Raw genomic sequence first — 23,123 nt, forward strand, 5'->3', positions numbered from 1 at the left:
TCCATAACTTAAAATTAAATATAAAAAAATTTACTTAAATTAAAAGTTTAACACAATAAAAGTTTGTTTTTTTGCAAGGCACTATTTACAAAATTTTACAAAAAGTCGAACAAAAATTCAACTTTTTCTTACACAACGCTCTTTGAAGTAAAATAGATTGTATTTGTGGAAAATACGGAGTCCTGAGTTGCCACTGGTCTGTATTGTCTCTCTCACTTGATTTTTGGAATTATTTGCGCAGGTTGTTTAAGTCACTGATTTGCATTTGTAACGCGTAGCTTATTGCTCTTGCCACGAAGAAATGTAGTCCAAGAGCTCCTCATCGTCCGGTTGCTCCTCCTCGGGCGACAAATGTGCGAAATCGTCGAACGACTCGAATTTGAATTGCGACGCATGCACGGCCGTTTGTGGCTGTTGCTGCTGCTGCGCCTCCAACTTGACGGGATGCAAATAGTTGGCGCCGCCAATGGAAATGTCTGAGTCGCCGCTGTAACTGGGCGCTGGCGAGACTGAAGCCTCAGAGTGGTAAGAGCGTTGCAGCTGGTTGAATGCGACATCGCTGGGACTGCCCATGGAGGAGTAGCCGTAGTTGCTGCCATCATTGCTGGACTCATCGCATAGCGCCGTGCCAACATGCATATTACTAGTAGTCGTACTTGGTTGCGACTCCTCGAGCATGTCCTGCAGACCGCGTATGTATTCGACCGCAATGCGCAGCGTATCCACTTTGGAGAGCTTCTTGCTGGCGCCGCGTCCGCCATGCGACAACGTATTGATGACCGTCTGTGGCAGATGTTGACGCAAGTTGGCGAAACCGTTGTTCACCTGCTTGACACGATTGCGCTCGCGCGCATTGCGACGCGCCACCGACGGTAATTGTTCGCCGTAAGGCATATTCATGTAGGTGTACTTCTTGCGTGGCAGCAGGTCATCAGCAGCCCCCGGACCCATTTGGATGTTATGCAGATTGCTGCTGCCCAGCACTTTGGGTGCGGGCGCGATGCTTTGCTGCTTCTTCGTTTGGTAGAGCGTAGCTGTTTGCTGGAGCGTTTGTTGTTGCAGTTGCTGCTGTTGTTGTTGTGCTTTTTGCAACAACATTATGTTGCCGTTCAACATTTGAAAGTGATGTTGCTGTTGTTGGTAACCCGTTTGCGTCATACACACACTGGCCATTTTTTATGATGAATTATCTTTAGGATTGAATGAGTTCAGTCGATATTTGACCTAAACACAGTTACTTCTTGTTGTATTTTGTTTTTTTTTTTTTAACACGTTTTTGTTGTATTTGCACTGATGAGTCTTCGTCGCTGACTGCTTGCTTGGCTACAACTATTTTACTCGTTTTCTGAAGACGAGCTTGTAATGCTATGAAATCAAATGCCTTAATGATTCCCTTCGTCCTCTGGCAGCGCCTTAAGTACAATTTCCACAGCCAAGCAACAGTCACAGTCACCGTCGCAGCTCTGTGCTCTGTTCGTCCATACAGCGTGAGTAGCGGCTATACCTGCTTCCTCCCCTGTTGCTCGTCATCATCGTACGCTGGCCGAGGGTTAAACGGCAGCGCAAGTGATCGCGCTCACGATCAGTGCCACGAACTCCAACGGGAATATAGGGATAGAGCAGCGCTGTGCAGAGTAACTCGGAGAGCGAAGCAGAGTTACTTCGTTACAAGAAGACTTTGTGGTGCACGGAAAAGGGTGGCGCACATCAGCGCATGAGAGCGAGGAGAGAGCGCGTTTGTATGCGGGCAAATAGCATATTTTCTTAGGGCAGCAAGGGAGTTCGAGCGCTAAGTTCGCGCTGTATACCGTATTGGCTCGATGTGTAGTGGACAGGTTACAGAGATTTAACAGGCATGTGCACAGGCTGAGCGCTGGCGAGCAGTGCGAAGGGAGAGCAGCAAATGTTTGTAGCTTTGTGCTTAGCAACATGCATGTTTGTTTGTAGATTTGGTAGCACCATTCCTTTGGTAGAATGTGGCGTGTGCCAGCTCAAATATTATGTATGTGTATGTGTTTGTGAACACATTTTTATTGAGTTTTCTTATTTCCATATACGTATGTACATACATACTTATGTAGAATCGTATAAAATAGTATGAAAAACGTTTTATTTGAAAAGATATTTTCCCGAAATTTTTGTGTGGAATATTAGCGAAAACAAAATTAAAATATTTTACGAAATTTTCCTGATCGATCTACCGTAGCATATAGCTCCCATACAAACAGATCGACCAAAATTAAGTTCTTGTATGAAAAACTTTTTTATTTGAAAAGATATATTCCGGAAATTTGGTGTGGATTATCACCCAAAGTAAAGCTCAAATATTTAACGAAATTTTCCTGATCGGTCTATCGTTGCATATATGTAGCTGTCATAAAAACGGATCGACTAGAATTAAATTGTTGTAAGAAAAACTATTTTCTATGAAAAGATATTTTCCCGAAATTTAGTGAGGGTTATTAACCAAATCAAGACTAAAATATCTGAAGAAATTTTCCATATTGAATCACTGTAGCTTATAGCCGCCATACAAACAGACCGACTAAAATTCATTTCTTCTAAGAAAAACTTTTTTATTTGAAAAGGTGTATTCTTAAAATTCGGTTTTTTATAAATCAAAACAAGTTTTTTAAGTCAACATTCGAGAAATAGTTTTCAAAAATTAGCATTCAACATGTTTTTAAATCAGTAAAATTAAGCGCTCAACATTTATTTACTCTGTTCTCTGAAAAACTAAACTAAAAATTAAACAAACTCATTCTTGATTTAAAAAATAATATTTACTATTTTTACGGCTGGAGGTTTCATATAATCTAGATTTTATATTGGTTACCTTCCATTGCTTACTTCCAGTTATTAATTACTTACATACATATGTAGCTGTCTGAAGATAATTAAAAGTTATATTTAGATTTGTACCATTTTGTACCAGTTTTTGGTTACCTCGCTTATTTAGAATCTAAATTTTACATTTGTATGATTCTTTTTGAAAGATTATATTCTTACTAATAATAAGAAATTAACACATCATTTCAGCGACAGGATTTGTGAGGTTTAGCGTTTCCAGCAAACAAAATTTTATTTTTCAAAATTACATATATCATTTTTAACTTAAGCTAAAATTAATTTCAACGACATTTTATTTAAAAAAATATTATGTTAATTTTTTCCATATTTTTTATATTTTACCTACAAATTTTTGTTTTTTTTCTCATACGTGCTATGATTTTTTATATTTTTTTTTAATAAGAATATCTAATTATTTTTATTTTTTATAGGAAAATTTCTAAAGTTTTAACTCATTATGTAAGTGCATATTTAAACTGAGTTGCTTTGAATTTATCAAAAAACAATAATTTCCATTGTTCACTAGACATATGTACATATGTATGCCTTATATGTACATATTTATGTCCGTGCACTCTCATTCATTTAATTTTCTAACTAAGCAGTAATCTTCATTAAAAAAAACTCAGCTTATTCGGTTCTCTGTGCAAATATGTACATAACTGCTTACGTTGCTGTTACGTCAGCGCAGCATAACATTCCAGAGCAATCCACTGTTAACTAACATGAGAAACACCCCCACAAAACAAAACAGCTGTTAAGTTACTCATTGCGTATTAACATATGTGAATCGTTAACAGTGCACTGTTACTCCACCACATACTTATGTTAGCGAAATTGCTGTCTCACAGATAACCTTCGCCTTCACCTTAGCACACTTGGTTGAGAAGCAGAAACCTGCGCAGAGAATTTCCCCTCCTTCATATGCCAGTACAACAGTTAGTGTAGCCGCACAGCATCCTGACGACGACCAAGTACCTGACTGTCCAATTTATCTAGATATTCTGGCTACACCTACACACAAGCGCAATTTTCCTTCGTTTCTTAGAGACTTGAATGGAATATGTTTAAGCATGTGTGTGTGTGTTTCATTTCTTTGCTTCGCCACTATTATATTACGCGCTGTTGGCTCTCTTGTTGTTGCGTTGTTGTTGTTGGAAAAACTGCGTAAGCATTGTTTTTGTCCTATTGGTTTTTGTCTGTCTTTATTTTCGTTGTATCCAGCGCAACAATATACTGTACTATGCACTATGGGAATTATTGTTGTTTTTGTTGCTGTGATTATTGCTTACGCTTGTAGCGTAGCTATACAATTTCCTCGCTTCACTGACACAAAGGATATCTGATCTTTGTGCTGCCAAAGCGCACACACACAAACACATCTAGCGAGGATATAAGGCAGCAAGGATGTGCGTTGTATGCCTGTCAGTTTTATTTTTAGTTGCCTTTGCTGACAAAATTCCTTTTCTTAAAGATTTTCTTTTCATTGCGAGCAAACACTTGCGTGGGGAGTTGCTGCTCTGCGTTTTGTGTCGCAAAGCAGCGAAAATTGAAAGTGTCTTTGGGCAACTGCTTGGGAATCATTGTGTGTTGTATATGTGTTTGTATACTATATACTTTATGCAGAATATGTACATAAGTATATATTAACCTATGTCGTTGAGAAATAATTATTTTTCTTGCTGGTTGTTTGCGCAAGTGCGTATCCTGTGGACACTGGCAGTCGCCGTTGCGCAGTTCATCGGGCAAGTGGTTGCTCCGAGGATAGAATTTTATATTTTTCTGCTTGGCATAAATATTTAAGCGAAAATGGTAGAGTTTGTTTTTGTGAAAATCTTAAAATATTTCTTGATTTGAGCTAGAAATTATTGAAAGCAATAAAAATTGAGTAGAATATATTTTAATCGTTTTTATTCTAAAATAAAAATATATCAGTAAAAATATTTGCTTATTATTCTAGTGCTAGTGTGAATAATTTGACTTCTGCGATGCATTTAATTTTGTCGTAAAAAAAGCACAGAAATGCAGAATTAGCCTTAAAGGTAGGGATACTGAAGTAGACGTAGAAGATGTAGAGTCTAGTGAAACCATATTAAATTAATTTTTCTTCAATTAATGTAACATTCGAACTTCGAAATTTGTTCATATTTCACGTGGAATTAAAAATTACTTTCAAATAAACTGATATTTGTTAAACATAAATTTCAAATTTCTAATACATACCGTCCTAATTAATAATAATTAATTTTAAATTAAAATATTTTACTTGATATTGAGGCAAAAGTGTGCTTCAGAAACCTATAAAAAATATTTTTTTTTCTGTCAATTTACATTTTTTAGAAAACCAAAAATTCTATCTATTTGCTTTCGCTGAGTTAATTTAAAGTGATTTCATAGTACAAAGTCTAGTTGACCTACTGACAAAATTTATTTGTTAATTGTTTATCGAAATGCATACGTCCGATTACTACACAATTTAAAAAAACTTGGTATTGATAAATAATTATTAATGATGCAATATTTTCACATTCACCAAAAACAAATTCTAAAATTTTTCTGTTTGAATAAAAAAAAACTTTCATACGATTTAGGAATATTATTTTTACCGATATGTTGCAATACATTTTATGATACGTATGAAGAAATCGGCGATCTATTAAGTTGTATATCTCCGAGAACATTTTGGACATGCCCTTGAAAGAAAGCCAGACCGTCTAATTTTAATAACCCTTATTACCTTGTAATAATGATTAATATGTGATGTATAGTATAATTTTTTTTTAAACGTATTTAATCCTATTTTATTTGCATACCAACTCTATATATTTTTAAATGTTAATAATAATTTTTAGCAGTTAGAAGCAATATGAGAATAGTAGGTATATATATGAATACATATTTCCAATATAGAGCAAATTTAGCATGGTTCTATGGTAACTCTGTTGTATTTTTTATTTGCTTTCATCCTTATTTTCTATTGTATTGTGAGCTAAAAATAGTTTGACTTTTTTCATAATTTTAAAATTCTTAATTTATTGTTCAAAATCAATGTCGTCCGCTCAAAGTACTCTCACACACTGTTTCAATCCTCAAAACAGTGTTAGGATTAGCTTTCAATGCGCGTTTAATGTTCTTAATTGACTCCAAACGGTTTCGTTTGAGTTTGCTGAATAGCCAGAAGCCACGCGGAACTAAATCAGGCGAATACGGTGGTTGCGGCACGATATTGGTTGGAAATTTGACGAAAAACTCACGAACAGTCAATGCAGTATGCGACGGCATTTATCCTGGTGCAAAAACCATGAATTATCGCACCATAATTCCGGCATAATTGATATTCATGGTATCCTAGTAGGCGGAAAGCCTTGTTTCAAAGACGTTAACGTGGCGCTGTTTAAAATAAAATCAGTTATTTTGGAACCATTCGTGCTCTCACTTTTCTTAAGCCCAAATGGTGTGTCAAACCAGTTTTCACTGATCCTTCTGATATTCCAACAATGGCAGTAAGTTCTCTGACTGATCATCGTCGATTTTATTGAGGTGTTGATCACCAGTTGACGTTGATAGCTGGTCTAGACGTGGTTCGTCATCAACGAGTTCTCGACCCTCTTTGAATAATTTGAACCAATCACAAATACATGCTGGCGATAAACAATTGTCAACGAAGGCCTTTTCCAAGGTTCCGAAAGGTTTGACATCAGAAATTTGATTTCGCATACAAAATTTAAAGGAACTTCTTTGCTGAATAATTTAACTCATTGTAAAAATCGCCAAATGCACTTTATGTACTTCAGAAAGACCAACGCATACTAAAGATTATTTTGATGTGACATTTGGCCCATATGTCACTGACACCAATCTGGTAAAAAAAAGTAGTTCGCCTAAGGGGGTTTCAAGCGAAATTTAAATAAAAAAGTTTTACTATTTTTAGCTTACTGTAGTAAGTCTAGTGCATTTTACTCTAGTGATAGGATGGAAACGGGAAATTGCCCGTGAACATTTCGTTCATCATAATTGTGTTTTGCTTCGACTAATGTGTTTCATAATAAATTCTAATTAGCAATAAGTTGTATTTCAAAATTCAGTAACTGCTATCAAAAATGAGTTTCAGAAGTATCTATTAACTTGAGGGGGTTGTCTACCTTCACGGTGAAAAAAATCGATTTTTTAGCGTATTTCTAATGTGAATTTCACTAAAAATATGCCGTATAAGAATTTTTATCTAAAGCATGTAAATTTACGTAATATCAAGCCTGAAAGCTGGGCCCATGCTGACTTTTCACGTTTTGTCATTTATCTTTAAATGCGCACTAACAAAACAAAAGTAGTTTTTTTTCCAGTTTTGGTACGATTCCGCCAAAACTATAACATCTGTATATTCTAAGTCCGTGAATCTGTGTTACTGATTCATAAAGCATGTCGCTATGTTTAAATGTGATTTGCAGTTTTTTTTCAATTTTACAGTCTTTATTATCTTGTAAAACATGGTCAAGGAATGGCGTTTTTAAAATTAATGTCACTTTGTGGGATTTTCAAAAGCTTCTGGCCAGTCATAACTAGGCTACAACGGGGTTTTCAATAAGATAAAAAAAAAATTGGTTTGTGATATCGTGATATCAATGAAATTCTTTATTTCTGTGAAAATACATTCGATGCCATTATGTATGGAACCCCACTTCTTTTGTATAGTCACCACGGACACACAGGCAGAAGTCCAGACGCTGAATCCTATTTTTGTCGGTTTTTAAGCATAAATTGGCCGATACTGCCACAATTTCACGTTCGATATTCGTACGAAGTTCATCACACATCGATGGCTTATTGGCATACACCACAGACTTGACGTAGCCCCACAGGAAATAGTCTAACGGCGGCAAATCGCACGACCTTGACGGCCAATTGACTGGGCCATTCACACATTCACCAAACTTTGGTTTCCATAAATTGATTGTGACATTAGTTCGGTGGCTTGTGGCGCCATCATATTAGAACCACATATTGTCCAAGTCCATATCATCCAATTCGGTCCAAAAATATTCGGTTAAGATTCAGCGGTAGCAATTCCCATTCACAGTAACATGTCGGTCTTGATCATCGCGGTCCGATGACGCCGCCGACCCATAAACCGCACCAAACACGTTATTTTGTGTACGTGTGGATTGTCATTCAGCAAGAAATGAGCCATGAGGAAGATGATGTCAAAATTTTCTCATTCACTGTCCAGTTTTATCTAGACTAATGTTAAAGCATCTCGGTAGTCATACTTTCTGCGAACCTGGCGAATTGGCTAGAATTGCTTTCAGGCGCCTTAAGGCATAGGCTGACATCATTGTGGAGTCGGAGTTAATCACTGGAAAGTCTTCTGTGCAAATAATGCAGAGCAAAGGGCTAGTACACTGCCTTGGAGTACGCCAGCCCGAACAGGTCTCAAATTCGCCTCAGTATCGCGGCATCGAACGTAGAACGTCCGATTGTGCAAGTAAGATTTTGTCAGCATATAAGAAGGCATTGGTAGTTTTTGCTTTAATTTGAATAATAGGCCTAGATGATAAGCTAGGATTGGCGGAGGTTGGCGAATAACAAAGAACAATGCAGAGCTGTATTTAGTATTTTCCATAGCAACAGTCATAAAGTGTTCTACCATATTACATATATTATTCATGAAATTTTCTGAAGTCAAACTAATGAGTCGGAGTAAGCTGTTTGTCTTCCAATACCGGTAAAATGCATATAAGTTTAAGAATTCTAACTTTGATGTCTCTAAAAATTCAACAAACAAATATTTTTCTTCGTGTATGCCACAATTCATTCATTTATTCCAAATTCGGCTGCCGCTTCACTACTTCAATTAATTCATTAAGGCAGACGCGCGCCAGCTTTACAAAGTAAGCGTTCATAACCTTGGCCTTGACTGGTGATTTCACCGACATAATACGTGCCACCCGCGCCACAACGAACAACAACAACAAGGAATACACTATGTAGTATGCAAAAAGCAGCAAAAACACTGAGTGCGAGCAGCAAAAAGCATTCAACGCATAATTGTTGCATGAAGTGTGCGCATTTGACACGTGCTTCCGATAAAAAACAGCGGATTCAACACACAAACATATTTATATATATGTATATACACTAGCGCTCATTTGCATACGCGCTTAGTCAACACTTTGTGGCACTGCCCCAACACCGCCACACCCGCGCCGTCATATTGAGCAAATATGAATAAGCGTCCAACTTGTCATGGGACAGATGTGTGTGCAAACGCGTCGCCGCGCAATCAGCTACGCCGCGTTCGTGGCAACTAAGTGGAACGTGCGACTTGCTGCCGCACGACAAGTGGCGCGTACCAATGTGGCGCATGCGCGCACCATACCAACTCGCCATACACGCTAGGCAACAAAAACAAACTGGCAGTGAGTCAGTCAGTTAGTTGGTTAAGCAACAGCTGCTACTAGCGGCATTAAAGATTTGCACGTTGCATGCAACAATTGCTAGACAATATATCTTAGTGTGCGTTTGTGTGCGCCGCACTAATAGACAATTGACTTGCCGCCGACAATTGCAATAAATGTTGACAATATGCATATGCAAGCGTTGCTGGTCGTTGGCAGAAACGGAAGGAAGGAAGGTAGGAAGCGCCAAGGTGGCCAGTCAACCGCTGTTCCTCAAGCTAAACAACAAAACGATTTGGATTATGCTAATGAAGTTTGTCGAAGTGGCGCTTTGGCAGCTGTATTGTAACTGCAGTTGTTGTTGTTGTCTTCGCAGCCACCGCAGTTGCTGATATTTATGATTTCGCCGTAGTAATCATCGCCACTGCTGGTGAAGCTGTTGATTTTCTACACAATTGTCACAGGACGTTGCTCGCGGGCTTTTCCCTTCGGACGGACGTTCAAATGGCAACAAATGAAAGCAGCAGTAAATATTACAACTATAGCAATAACAATGCCACTATCTATTATTTTTGTTGTGTGTCTGTCGTATCGATCAAACGGCAGAAATAGCAAATGCGGGGCAGCTGCAACCACCATACTGGCCGCGTCATACTCGCTTCAGCGCTTTGTATGTAAGGTAGCACTTGCCTCGTCGTTGTGGTGCCAACTTGTGGTCAGCATTTATTGCTGTATTTATTTTTAACATCTTTGTTTATAGATTTTCAAGTTTTATTTCATAATTTGTTTTCTCTTGTATGTTTAATTTTTTTTATTTTTTTGAAAAAACAAAATTTTATACATATCTCTATCTCTACTGTCTATATAGCAAATATTTTAGTAAAAATATTTAAATAATTGTAAAATACTTGAAAGTAATTTGAAAACCATCCTTCCCAACCTTTTTTTCTGAATCTTGGATATACCAACTGACCGAAGTTGACCTGGACTGACATAAAATACTACAAATCTTTATTTTCGCCTCCAACTAGGTTCCTGAGCCAATAATATCCTGTTTAATCAAATTTTCCATACTTTTGTGCTCAACCTCGGTTGAAATAGCTATCAGTGCCTTTTGCGGATTTTGTTTTTTCGTTTTCGTTCCATTTTCAGCGTGCAATTCGCTAGATTGTTCGGCAATATCGATGCCATATTCATAAAGCCACGTCTCGTCACCAGTAATGAAATGTTTGCTGATTTTAGGATCTTCAGCTACGTTGTCAAATAACTTTTTCGCAACGTCTACTCGCTGTTTTTGCTAAAGATGCAGGTTTTTTCGTAGAACTCTGACTTTGACACTGTTCATAACCAACATATGTGGAGCTCATCTCTAAATGATGTTGAGATCACTGTCTGTTTTCAAGCATTATTTCTTTGTCTTGTGCAAACTATTTATCATTTTCAAAGGTGAAAGGACGACTTCTACTTCTGTTCTTAGTAAGGTAGACATCCTATAACACTTCTGCCACATTTTCGTAGTCGTGATTCCATTGGAAGCACAAAATTAAGCAAACCCTTTTTTCAATTTTTACTAGGCAAAAATCATAAGATAATTTTTTTAAAATTTTTTTTTTTAATTTACCTATGCCTATGGAGATGATACTTCGTACAAACATATAAAAGAGCTTTTCCAATTGAGGAAAATATTTTTCATCACTACGGCTGGCGTTTGCATGTAAATGGCACAGTCCGTTTCGAATTTGATCAGACGAAACAGCCTTTACACTGTAATACTAGAAGATCTGGTATTTCATTTTCGCACTGTTACATTCATGGGCACAACTTAAGTCTTTCCAGAAAGCTTATGAAATAATAGGATCACACTGTAGAGATTTCACGAAAAGTCGTCACTAGTTTCTGGATTATTGCGACTTTTTCTTACTTATCCACTTTCTCAATCTTTCTTACAAAAATTGAGATACGATTTAGCTAACCAGTGAGCATTTTATTTTTCAATGATGTCAAAAATTGTAGAATATTTGAGTCGTTTATAGAGACCAAATTCTGTTATAAAATCGATGATCCTCTTCAAATTGTATTCATGAAATACATATATGTTATTTCTGCTGAAGACCTGAGGCAAGAATAATTGTTGACAAATTTGTCGACTCTTATCTTATTTCTTAGATCTGTCAACATAACCCTGATTTTTGACTTGGACGTGGTTTTTTCGGCTTCGGCTCACCTTTGCCACGATATTTGACCGACTGAACGTCTGTTTCTGGGTCTTAAGCATAGATTCAAGACTCATCGCCAGTAATAATAAATTTCATGACATCTTGGTAGTCGGAAATCATTGTTGCACAGACGTTAATTTTACACCGTTTTTCGAAAAATTTACTTGTTTTAGAACCAATCGAATTTTCACTTTTCTCAGGCCCAAATGATCTTTTAAAAATGGCTTTCACTAATCTTTTCGATATTCAAATGTTGACAGTAAGATCTCTGACTGTTAATCTTCGATTCTCAAGTACCAATTCCTTTATTTTATTGTCGCGTTGATCGTCAGTTTATATTGAGGGCCGTGATGGGCGTGGTTCGTCGTCAAAGCATTCTCAACCGTCTTTGAATATTTTTATTACGTACCATCTATGAAATTCTATAAAGCTTTATTTAAAAAGCCGAATATCTCGAGAAGTATTAATCATAGCGATTTTGAATTCGGACCTTTATTGTAAAAAATAAAATTTCCTACAAGTTTGTCATGTACATTTTTCCTACATCTCTAGTAGTTTACGAGATATATACAAAGAAATGCGAATTTCGCGGAAATGTCAGGTTTAGAGCCCCGTACTACCTCGCCGGTGTTAGTTTCGATTTTGTCGCAATGGGAATTTTTGTAGAGTGTTGAATTCTGAGGAATATGTGTCTAAAGTCAAAGCGTTGCCACAAAATGCCTCTGAGCTATAGAAATTTAAAGATAAAAAATCATGATTGTCGTGTATTTTCAATGGAAAATTTTTACATGCCTTGGTCCAGCCCTTAATGTTAATATTAATGGCTAAAATTTTCAGAGAATTCTTTTTAGGGTCTTCTCAAGGAAGTTTCATGATAGGACTGAAAAAAATGAATAATTAAAAAAAAAAAACACCCTAATGTATTTATATCTTAAAAAAAGGAAACAGACACATAATAGCACCGTATGAGTTAAATACCCCTTTGTACAAATTGGTATAAATTACAAAATTTCTTTCAAATATTAAAACAATATTTTCCCCTGAAAAGTCGTAAGAATTTTCTAAATCGTTTATTAATTCACCTGCTTAATTAAATTGCTTTTAAACCACTTTGGTGAAACTAAAACATGTTCCACCCACTTTTTTATGTACCGATAATCGAAAATTAGATCCGAACCGAAATACACGCGCTACTGTTATTGTATTTGTATCAAATTGAATTTTGATGGATTTTTGATAGTTTTTTGAAAACATCTTGAATAAAAAAATGGATAAAACTTCATTTACAATATTTCGTAGCGCATTTGGTTGCGTCATCACTGCCACACCCGCCTCCAAAGCGATCCTTCAAAGGGTTTTCCTCCGCTACTGTGTCGATCAGCGCCAACTACTGCTTCCAAAAAATTGCTGTTGCATCATTTTTCATTTTCCTTTCATTCATCGCCTTGAATCCTTTCCTTTGTCTGTTTTCATTGAACAACCCTTGCGCTCATCAGGTTGCGTAAGCCTTTCCTTTTGAGGCTTCAAATAAATACTTTGTGCATGTATGATTGTTGATGGATGTTGTCCGCTGCAAATTGATTCCAACTTGCTGCTGCTGCAAAAAACATTTGATATTTAAAGGATGGTTTTTTTAGCGTCGCAATGTCTGCGCCTTATTGTCTCTTGGCTGTGCTTGCTTATTTTAGTATTTATGTATATCCACGCAAAAATATTTGAAATTTTTATACAAACAAATTTCTGCAAGTAATGTTTGTAATGTTTCTCAAAATGTTACCGAAGCACATTTGATTAATTTACATTTAAGTGAGATGAAGAATCCCACGCTCAGTGCGGAGAGACACTCACAATAAACATATAAATTTATTTTAACTTTATTCAATGCCAATAAAACTCGAAACTGCCTTTGATCTGGTTTGCGTCTTAGCTAAACTTAGAAAAGGTTTACCAAACACCTTCACCCAATTCAATGGCAACACCAAATGATTGGGGTAAAAATTCCAAAACACTGTCTGAGCATCCTGTGAATCGCACATTCTACTCTTCTAACTCAAAATAGCATCACTTGCTTTCGCGACATCTTCCGTCGGATTGTAAAATCACTGTTTTCTAATTTGAAAACTACCCTCTTTTAAAACTGGACCAAAGTCAATTCAACCCGATTTCCAATTGGAAAACTAAATGAAGGAATGTGTGCTCAGAGGGATGCTGAATTTGTGTTTAAGGGGATTGGAAAACCAAATGAAGGAATGTGTTCTCAGAGGGATGCTGAATTTGTCTTCAGGGGGATGCTGAATATATCTACATCAACAAGGGATGCTGTATCAAAAGGTATTGAGGATGTAGAGGAATTTGAAAATGTTTTTTAGGGTAGCAAATGGCGATGGTTTGTGAAAATGATTCAGTTAAGGGTTGTTTAAGTCGTTAAACAATTTTTTTGTATGCAATATGTTTGTTTCTATGAGATATTCGTAGTATAAGAGTGTTGCGGCTAACGCACACTTCAGGTAATAGTAACCAAAGATCCAACCGCTTGCATGTTCTATAAAATAAATATATACGTGTACTCATATTTGCTTCCAGCAATTTTTGGAGAGTGGTGAAACGCAAACGCTACTAATGAACGAGATTCTTAGACAGAATTTGTCGGAGATAGGCTACCTATTGGGAAGCCCAATGCAGCTGATAATGTTGAAAATTGAAGCGAAAAGGAGAGATCCAAAGTTCAGTGTCTGCCATAAACTCGGACCAGAAGACTACCTTAGTTCCTAGGCTCCAAACAGAGTTAGAGGAAATACTGAATATAGTACATGGTATAATTTTGCCTTTTGACCCCTCGATCTCTATCCGTTCAGTGAAATGTGTTTTTCCAAACACATGGAATTCTTAAAATTCATCTGATTTTTAACACAAAATTAATGATTTGGTCAGTTAAGACTAGTAATAACATGCAAATATGCACACATCGCCCTATTTTTGGAATAAGAACCAATGTTTGAATTTCACTAGCCACTCGCCTTTCATTCAACGATATTATTCGGTATGTTTTCGATTAGCTTTGAACAATGTCCACTTTTATGATTTACTTTCTTTATTCCGCTAAAAGTTTTTTTTTTTTAATTCATAATAGCTATATAATTGAGATATATTATTTAGATCTTACTCACACGGTCTCGAAAGAACTGCTGGACGGCTGCTGGCCTTTTGAGAGGTTACAACCTACTGGCATCAAATACAAGCCAGAGGGGCACAAGTTATAACAATACATGCAGAAAGTGCAGACATCCCATTGCCATTGTCCACTATTTAGAAATCGACTCAAGTACCTTGAAGCTTCGGAGTTCAAAGGAATCGACGTAGACATCAAGTCTCTCCTTAAGTTCGTAAAAACATTGACGTCTTTCGTGACGAGTTCTTCACCTGAAATTAAATTCATCAGGCATTAGTAAGGATTAGCAGGTCTATGCATGGCGTAATAGCCAGCCAGTATACCCTAATCTAACCTAACCTATAATCTAGATGTCCTTATTTATCTGACATATGATTTTTAGAGCTACCGATATCCCAAGTACTGAGCGAGTTGTGCTCAGCGTCACTTAACAACAACAAGGTTCCTTTCCTGCATAGTGGTGAGTTCGTCGAGTAGTTGAAAAGAGTCTAAGGGATAAAAAAAGATGAAATTCAAGTAGAGAATCTTTTGAGTGTCTGTTGTTGGCATAATTTCCTTGGTGTGCTTCCCTTATTTTGCTAATTGCATGTCTGCTTTTGGGTTAGTGGAAACTAAGCAATACAGCGGCTCTACCACAAAGAATCTCAACTTTACAAATTAGGAATCGGCGGAATGCAGAGCATTGATGAGACGCTAGAATATTACATTTGCGAATCGTCAGGCGTCGGCTGGTTGAGACAATATATCTTCGAATACTATCATTATTCAAACTTAAAGATTTAAGTCAGCTGGGATGTAAAAAAATTGGTATATTAAGAACTTCACTGAGTTTCTGGATAAGGCTCACTTGGAAGCACGTAACTCCGACTAATCAAATGTTGTCATAGTCCCAAGACAGACGAAATTATATACGTCGCGAGTTCGACGACTGTATATTTGATGACCAGAGATATTTCGTCTTGCCCTGGTTCACAACCAGACCCATTAGCTTCGCTTCCTTATCCAGTCTGATAATAACATCATCTGCATACGCTAGCGGCCGTACACTCTTATTGAAGATTATACCTTCTCTAATCAACTCTGCAGTTCGAATAAATTTCTCCAGGAGTAGATTGAATCAGTCGTAGATATTTAGTCGCATTGTCTGAATTCTCGTATGGTATCGAACGATTTGGAGAGGTCCTTCCCGACCTTGGCGGAGCTTTTGGTATTGCTCAACGTCAGTTTACACAGCCGTATTAGTTTTGCGGGGATACCAAACTCAGACAAAGCAGCATAGATACAGCTCCTTTTCGTCCTGTCAAAAGCAGCTTTAAATCGTCGAAGATGTTATGAGTGTCGATTCTCTTTTCACGGTTCTTTCCCAAGATGAATATCTGGTCAGTGGTTGCTTTTCCAGGCCTAAGGTCGCGCTGATGAGGTCCAATTAGTTTGGTGGCTGAGGGCTTTAGTCTTGCACACAATCCCCTCGATAGAACCTTATATGCGATATTGAGGAGACTTATCCCACGGTACACAGATTGTGAGATCTCCCTGTTTATGGATTGGGGAGAGTACGATCCACGTCAAATGTCTTGAAGATATCTCGTCATAGGAAAAAGTTTTCCATACAAGCACTTTATACCGATCGTTCTGTTTGTATGGCAGCTAGTTGCTATAGTAGTCCGGCATCGGCCTTTTCGGCAAATGGACAGGAAAAAATATTGCAAAATTTCAGATATATCAAAACTGAGAGACGGACAAACTGGCGGAAATAGTTAAATCGACTAAGCACGTTACACATTATAGGGTATCTGACGTTTTTTTTTGGGGTGTTACTAACATTCATGCAAACTTAACCATATTCGAGGTACAAAAGAGGTATGTTAAACGATTTGGGTAAAATAAAGATTCTGCCACCAAATTGTTTAGATTTGTATGTGAAATTAAGTGAAATCGTGTCTTACTTGTATAATTAGTCTCATTCGATCTTCATCAGAGAGCGTTCGGTAAATTGCATTTGAGCTTTGGCGAAATTTCTACAGTAAAGAAACGGATACATCAAAGACTAACCAATTTATATGTATGTATGTACGAAAACCCAAAAAACATAAACTTGTCAACTTTTACATAGGAAATATTTTTGGTTAAACTACCGAATACTTGTTAACAAGTTTCCGTTGCCAAGATGCACTTGTTACCAAAAAACAGTTGCCGTTTCTTATCGTATCACCACCATCGAATGGTACAAATCTTGCGGACAAATGAATGTGCGGTACGTGCCACCAAGGTCAACACTATAGGGAGACACACACACACAATTACAGATATTATTAGATGTGCCTTGAAGGTGAACTTTGTCAACAATTTGTCAAGAAGGAGAACCAATTAATCAACAATTTTATGGGTGTTCCAATAATCGAAAAAACAAGCCTTAAATACAGCCAGTAAAGACTCTCTGGCCGATAGCCACGCATGTGACTGGAATTCTTAAGCCTTGTTCATGGCTTTAACATCACATCGTGGAAAGCAAGTGCCGCAAGGAATGTCAGGAAGATAAAAATAAAATTTTGTAAAAAAATCGAAAATCAGAAATAAACCTTACATTATTGTTGCAATTGTTTTGCTTACAACAAACAGGCCAGACTTGTACGACTTAACGATTATGGCCAAGCGCGAAACATTAGTCATTGATAAAGACGGAATTTCACACGAACTCGTGCGACAGAAGTGCAAGTACTCGTACTTTGAATATACGAGCTACATGTGGCAGCTAGTCGCCGCAGCACTTGCAACAGCAAATGCAATGTTGCAGTTACTTTTATTGGTTTTGTCAGCAGACATACAACGGCATTATCAACACATTAATCACGTGTCAATGAGTCTGTGTCGCACAACAACGCCAAGCAGCAGCAGTGGCAGCCATGTAAACCGTTGCTGTGGCAGCCCAAAACACCTCCTGTAGTTACCGCACCAACAGCAACAACAAGAGAAACAACAATAACAACAGCAAAATGGTAGTTTTGGCGAACTACATACGCACTTGCCACTTGTTAGCAATTAATTAAATAGAGCGTGCAACATATGCGCGAATGCGGCAACATTTATTTTCGGCATCCGTTGCCGCCAGCAGCTCCGCGGCTCAAAAGCGCTAAACAACAACAACAGCAGCAGCAGCCAGTTAACTGTGCGGCAATGCAGTTTTAATTATAGCAACATTAGTTATGTTACTGCCAAAATGCAACCGCGACAACAACAAGCAATGAAAAACATTTGCAACAGCAAGCAGGTAGCGCATTTAGTGACAGCAGAGGAGTTACTGATGTTAATTTGTGGCGGCATTTGCATAATAATCCTTCTTCGTTTGCCTCCTGGCACTCGCACCTCAACGCCGCGTTCTTACATGAATGCCGCCGCAATGGATTGGCATTGGGGCAGGTTGTTAATGCCACATTTAGTGTCATTAAATGGTGGTGCATACACGCAGTTCGCCTTCTAAGTGATTTTCGTGAGCCTGCCCATTATTTTATGGCTGCGAGCGGATCAAATTCAGCGAATCCACGATTGCTATGAGCTATGAATTCTAAAGTGGGTTCTTACTGTCGCGCCGCAAATTTGAGACACTGAGATTTCAGTATAACATTTTTTACAGATTTTAATAATTCTCTCAAATATTGTAAAAATATATATAAATATGTGCAATGATCAAATTTGAGCCGGGCTGGCGTTCCGTACTATGTTATCGAAAACTTGTCTCATGGGAGTCGTCCATCTAGTACTGTTAATGAAATAACTCTGCAAATCATAGTGTTGGCAACAGAAAGTTTGCAATGGATCTCAACATCTCTTAGGGATTGACTCAAAACATTTTGGTTAATGTTTTGGGTATAAAGCGTGTCAAAGATAGACTCGTACAAAAATACCTAAAAATACGTCCAGAAGAAGTCGCGGAAGAGAGGCTTGGCAGCCATGTTGAGCACTCTGCAAGACGTAGGAAAGAGGTTGCGGAAGACAGGCTAGAAAACAAAACTTAGGAGCTTTCAACCTTCAACCATCAACACATCAATACAGACGACCGGGGTGTTTATGAATATGACATCGAAACTGTCAAATAACCTGGTGAATGGCGCTCCAAAAATGAACAGAAATCGAAAAATGTAAAATTCGATGAAGACAATAATGGCTATTCCAGCCGAGGCTTATGACAAGTCTCTGGAAAACTTGATTCACCATTGACATATTTTTATTTCCATATGTGCCTATTTTAAAGACGACAATAGATTTAAAAAATGCAAAAAATTTGGTCTGTCCGGGTCAGATTTGATAATATGGAAATGCAGTGATTATTATATTTTTAATGAAGTTCTCAAAAATGTTTGTATTGCCAAAGGGGCCTCTTTTGAAGGATATAATAGATTTTTAAAATATGAAAAATTTGCTCAGTCCGGGTCAAATCTGATCCGATGTACATGCAATAATTATTATATTTTTAATATTGCCGGAGGGGCTTCTTTTGAAGGAGATAATAGATTTTGAAAATACGAAAAATGTGGTCAGTCCGGGTCAAATTTGATAATATGTACATGCAGTGATTTTCATGTTTTTGGTGAAATTCTCAAAAATCCTTGTATTGCCATAGGATCCTCTTTTGAAGGCGATAATAGATTTTTAAAATACTACAAATCTGGTCAGTCCGGTTCAAATTTGATCAGATGTACATGCAGCGATTATTATATTTTTAATGATTCTATATTATCGGATGGCCCCATGAATCCCGATTGGACAACGTTCTCATATAACCAAAAAATTAATTTTGTTGAAGGAAAAGAGCTCATTGGGCCAGCGGAACTCCTACTCGTTCCCATTTCGCAGTTCTGTTGGTATTGGAGACATCTGGGAATAGTTCCAAAGGCCCTCAATATCTTATTCATCATAAATTTCGATCATTTCTGAAAGTAAAGGCAAAGGCTGCAGCTAATAGCTCTCCTTCACTAGTATAAAGTAGCCGTCGCGGTAAAGGGCCTCCCTTTAAAAGTAAGTTTCGAATATAACTTCTTAACAAGAACGAAAAGGAAAAAATGATTTAAAGCTCACAGGGAATATCGATATTTGATATTATTTTCCTAGTAATAAATGATAATTTTCTTTGTTGGATTAAAAGCATTTTTAATTGGCTTGATTGGTTGAAAAGAGAAGCTTAAGAGCACCAAACCGCAGACGGCCGCACTTAGTTGCTGATGAGTGGGAGTCAAATTAGCTTTATCCAAGCATTCATTGTTACATATTTCCTTTTCATCACAGCTGTCCAATATTTATAAAGTTGGGTTTGAGAGACGTGGAATATGTATATCCCATCTCATTCGGCGGTAGGCTGAACATTCGAAAGATAATGTTTCAGCGTCTCGTTGTTATTGTTGTTTTAACGGCAGAATTCTCCCGCGTTGGCAGTCCTTAGCCGGATAAAAATGCGGGGTCTTTTCGATAATGTAGATCCGACTGTCGTAAGAACGGACGTCTAATCGTTGTCCGTATATTCTCTGCATTCCACGGAATCTACTTCTAAAAATTGTTGCAGGCAGAATCTTTTCAGTGTTGACTCCTAAAATATTACTAAGTTCCCTTTTTCCTAGAAGTTGCAGCTTTTGGTCTGTCCATCAACAACACTATCCCAGAGTAATTTTGTGGTATACCCTCTGTAGCTCAGGTTTCAAGACCTCAGGTGTTCAAGGAACCCTTGAAGAATTGGAATGATCGGAGGTAGCTTAGGAGATTTTTTCCGAGCTACCCCCGAGCGGGTCAACTCATTTGCTTTCCTTTTTCTTCTATTCCTTTATGACTGGGTACCCAGATGACATTAGCTACTGAGAGTCTAGTTATTGCCGCTACGGATGGTCTTAATTGCGGCTTGGTTATCCACTAGAATGTTTATGGATTAGCTGGTTAGAGCAGAGGTCCACTTGTCACCTTCTAGAATGCCAACAATTTCGGCCTGAAGTACTCAATTTAGTTCGAAATTATTTTTTGCGTATGTATTACTTTAGAAAAAGTTGGCTGTTGTTCCTATTTCATCCATTGATTCATGCGTAATTATGAAGATTTCACCATTGAATCTTCCGATTACAGAACCATTGGTCCATTCTTCTACTTTACAGAGGAATGAAAATGTTACGCCTAATTAATCATGGATCTCGTTTCCTCTTTGGCATTACCAGTTTAGCCTGAGTTCCCTAAAAGTGTGATACCATGACCGGACTGACGCCGGGTCTGGTTCGGTCTGGTCTGACTCCAACGGCATGAGCCTGCTAATGGCTTATGGCTGTTATTGCATCATAATTCACTTAAATATATATTGACCGGTTGTCGAGGACATAGTCATTACTCATATGTACTCAGATTCTGAAATTATATTCAAACATCGATTCTCTTAAATTTCGATATCCTAAGAAACATAATCGAGTGTGTCCTAAAAAAATTTTTGAAAGATATAATTTTAATACATATACATATATCGTATTTACATTTCAATATTTTGCTTTCCAAAACTGCGTATTGAGTTACAGGCTAATCGTTTCTACAGAATCACTTACTCTCCCTCCACAATATGCGGCGTCATCACCGCTCTCTAGAACGTTATTGTAAACTCATATCTTCCCTTTCTACAAAAAAAAAATTAAGGAGGCAGATTTGCTTCAATATAATTTATTTGTCATTTCCTCTGCGGCAAATCCACCACAATACAATATCCCCTAAGTTCGTGTTCGTGACCAAGCCTACTTCGGTTGAGCGGAGCTTTCGTTGAATTCGCCACAATTTGCGGTAATTATTATGTATCGCCTGGATAATTTTAACACCTCAACGTCATCTGCAAATAACATCAGTACGAGAGCCACATCCCACATTTCACGCGTCAGCATGACCGCCTTCTTTGCCGAGCCGAAAACAAAAACCCAGAAAAAAAAAAAAAAATAAAGAAAAAACAAAAGTAAGCTACAAACTGTTAAACCACATGTGTGCATGTATATTTTAAACAACAATAAAATGAAGATACAACAATAAAACATTTCGACATTTGTGCGCACGCGCAGCCGAAAGCCTATCGCCGCATAAAAATCACATCAAGCATGCAGCTTCTTAGAAAGCTTTCAACACCTTTTCGGCTTGGCGACGGCATTACAGCGTCAAGCAGTCAGTTGCGAGCGCGGTGCGGTGCCGACGGGTGTTATCAAAGAGGCCTGTGTGATCACTGCCGCCGCCGCAAATGGGTAGTTTGGCCAATGGCCAACACAACAGCAACAACACTAAGCGAAACGATAAGCATTTCTGCAATAAAAAGCCCGGCTCAATTTCAGCAGTAGCCAACATAAGCAGCAACAACAGCAACAGCAGCAACTGAAGCAACAATAATAGCGCCGCAAGCCACTTATTTTCGCACCTCGACAAAATTTTTTCGCACTTCATAGCTTCTAATTTGACGCTGCCGTTGCGTGTGCGTGTGCTGTGCGTTCGCCGTTCTGGGAGAATATGTGTTTGTGTGTTTGTGTTTGTAGTGTAACCTCCTCCTCACGTTGCTGCCGCGTCGTGTTATTTTGACCATTCAACCGTTATCTCGGCAGATGCATCAGTAATTTCTGTTGCGCTCTTCTCGTTGTTGTTGTTGTTATTCTTTTTCACCGTGTTGCGTCGAGGTGTCGATTGTTGCTGCCAATACCGGCAACTACTATTGCCACGCATCGTCAACGGCGGCAATAAAAATGCGAAATGGCAGCAATTTCCATGGCGGCTTAGCAGTCGTCGCTTGAAGTTCGCGTTGCAGCTTTGAACTGTGCGCATCACATATGCTTTAATACGTGTGCTTGTGTATGTATGTCGTTGTGCGTTGTGGCAATTCTTCACACCACATTCAGGCAATTATCGCCATGCCTGTAAATTACCGTTATTATATATAGTCGCAGCGCTTTGCAGTTAAAGTGGCATACAAATTAATATAAAATAATAAAATGTAAGACATACTAGTAGGGAAGTGTTTACTACGGTCCTAATCGGAAATCATAAATACAATTTACCGCTGACGATATTAAAACCCGATTTATATCACATAAGTACCAAAAAGCAAATTTTCAATTGCTGTCGATCCCATTCTATCTCAGTTTCAGTTTTCCATAGACATTCCTTCTGTTATTTTAAGCCGGTTGTCTGCTTTCTTCGTGTACACTCAGCTACGCCTGCTGTATTTTCTTCACTGAGAGAAATATCAAAAGATTGGGTAAAAATATGGCGCCGTTTGCTGTCCCTATCGGTCTACTCTTGTAGCGTTCTTCTAAAAAAGCTCGTAATCCTTAGAGCCTTTTTGAGCTATTTTTAGGGGTCTAAACATTTATAATGTTGCTTGTTTTCATAACCATTGAGCCAGAAATGGGCCTCATCAATGAATAAAATTTGGCTCGAAAAAGTTGGATATTTTTGGAACTTTTCAAGAGCCCATAGTGCGAAGCAATGTCGCTTAGGAACATTAAACGG

General features: G+C 37.8%; 1 protein-coding gene across 1 annotated transcript; it reads right to left on the reverse strand.

Annotated features, from left to right (window-relative positions):
• Positions 1-279: 279 nt before the first annotated feature.
• On the reverse strand, positions 280-1,178 carry LOC120775256 (achaete-scute complex protein T3). The gene has a single exon (XM_040105338.1). The coding sequence runs from the start codon at positions 1,171-1,173 to the stop codon at positions 280-282; it is 894 nt and encodes a 297-aa protein (XP_039961272.1). The 5' UTR covers positions 1,174-1,178.
• Positions 1,179-23,123: the final 21,945 nt, after the last annotated feature.

Source organism: Bactrocera tryoni, chromosome 4 (assembly GCF_016617805.1).
Source record: "Bactrocera tryoni isolate S06 chromosome 4, CSIRO_BtryS06_freeze2, whole genome shotgun sequence".
Classification (NCBI taxonomy): domain Eukaryota; kingdom Metazoa; phylum Arthropoda; class Insecta; order Diptera; family Tephritidae; genus Bactrocera; species Bactrocera tryoni.

Bases quoted from the DNA above. Each gene is read 5' to 3' on its own strand.
- LOC120775256 (XM_040105338.1), bottom strand. From the start codon at position 1,173: ATGGCCAGTGTGTGTATGACGCAAACGGGTTACCAACAACAGCAACAT.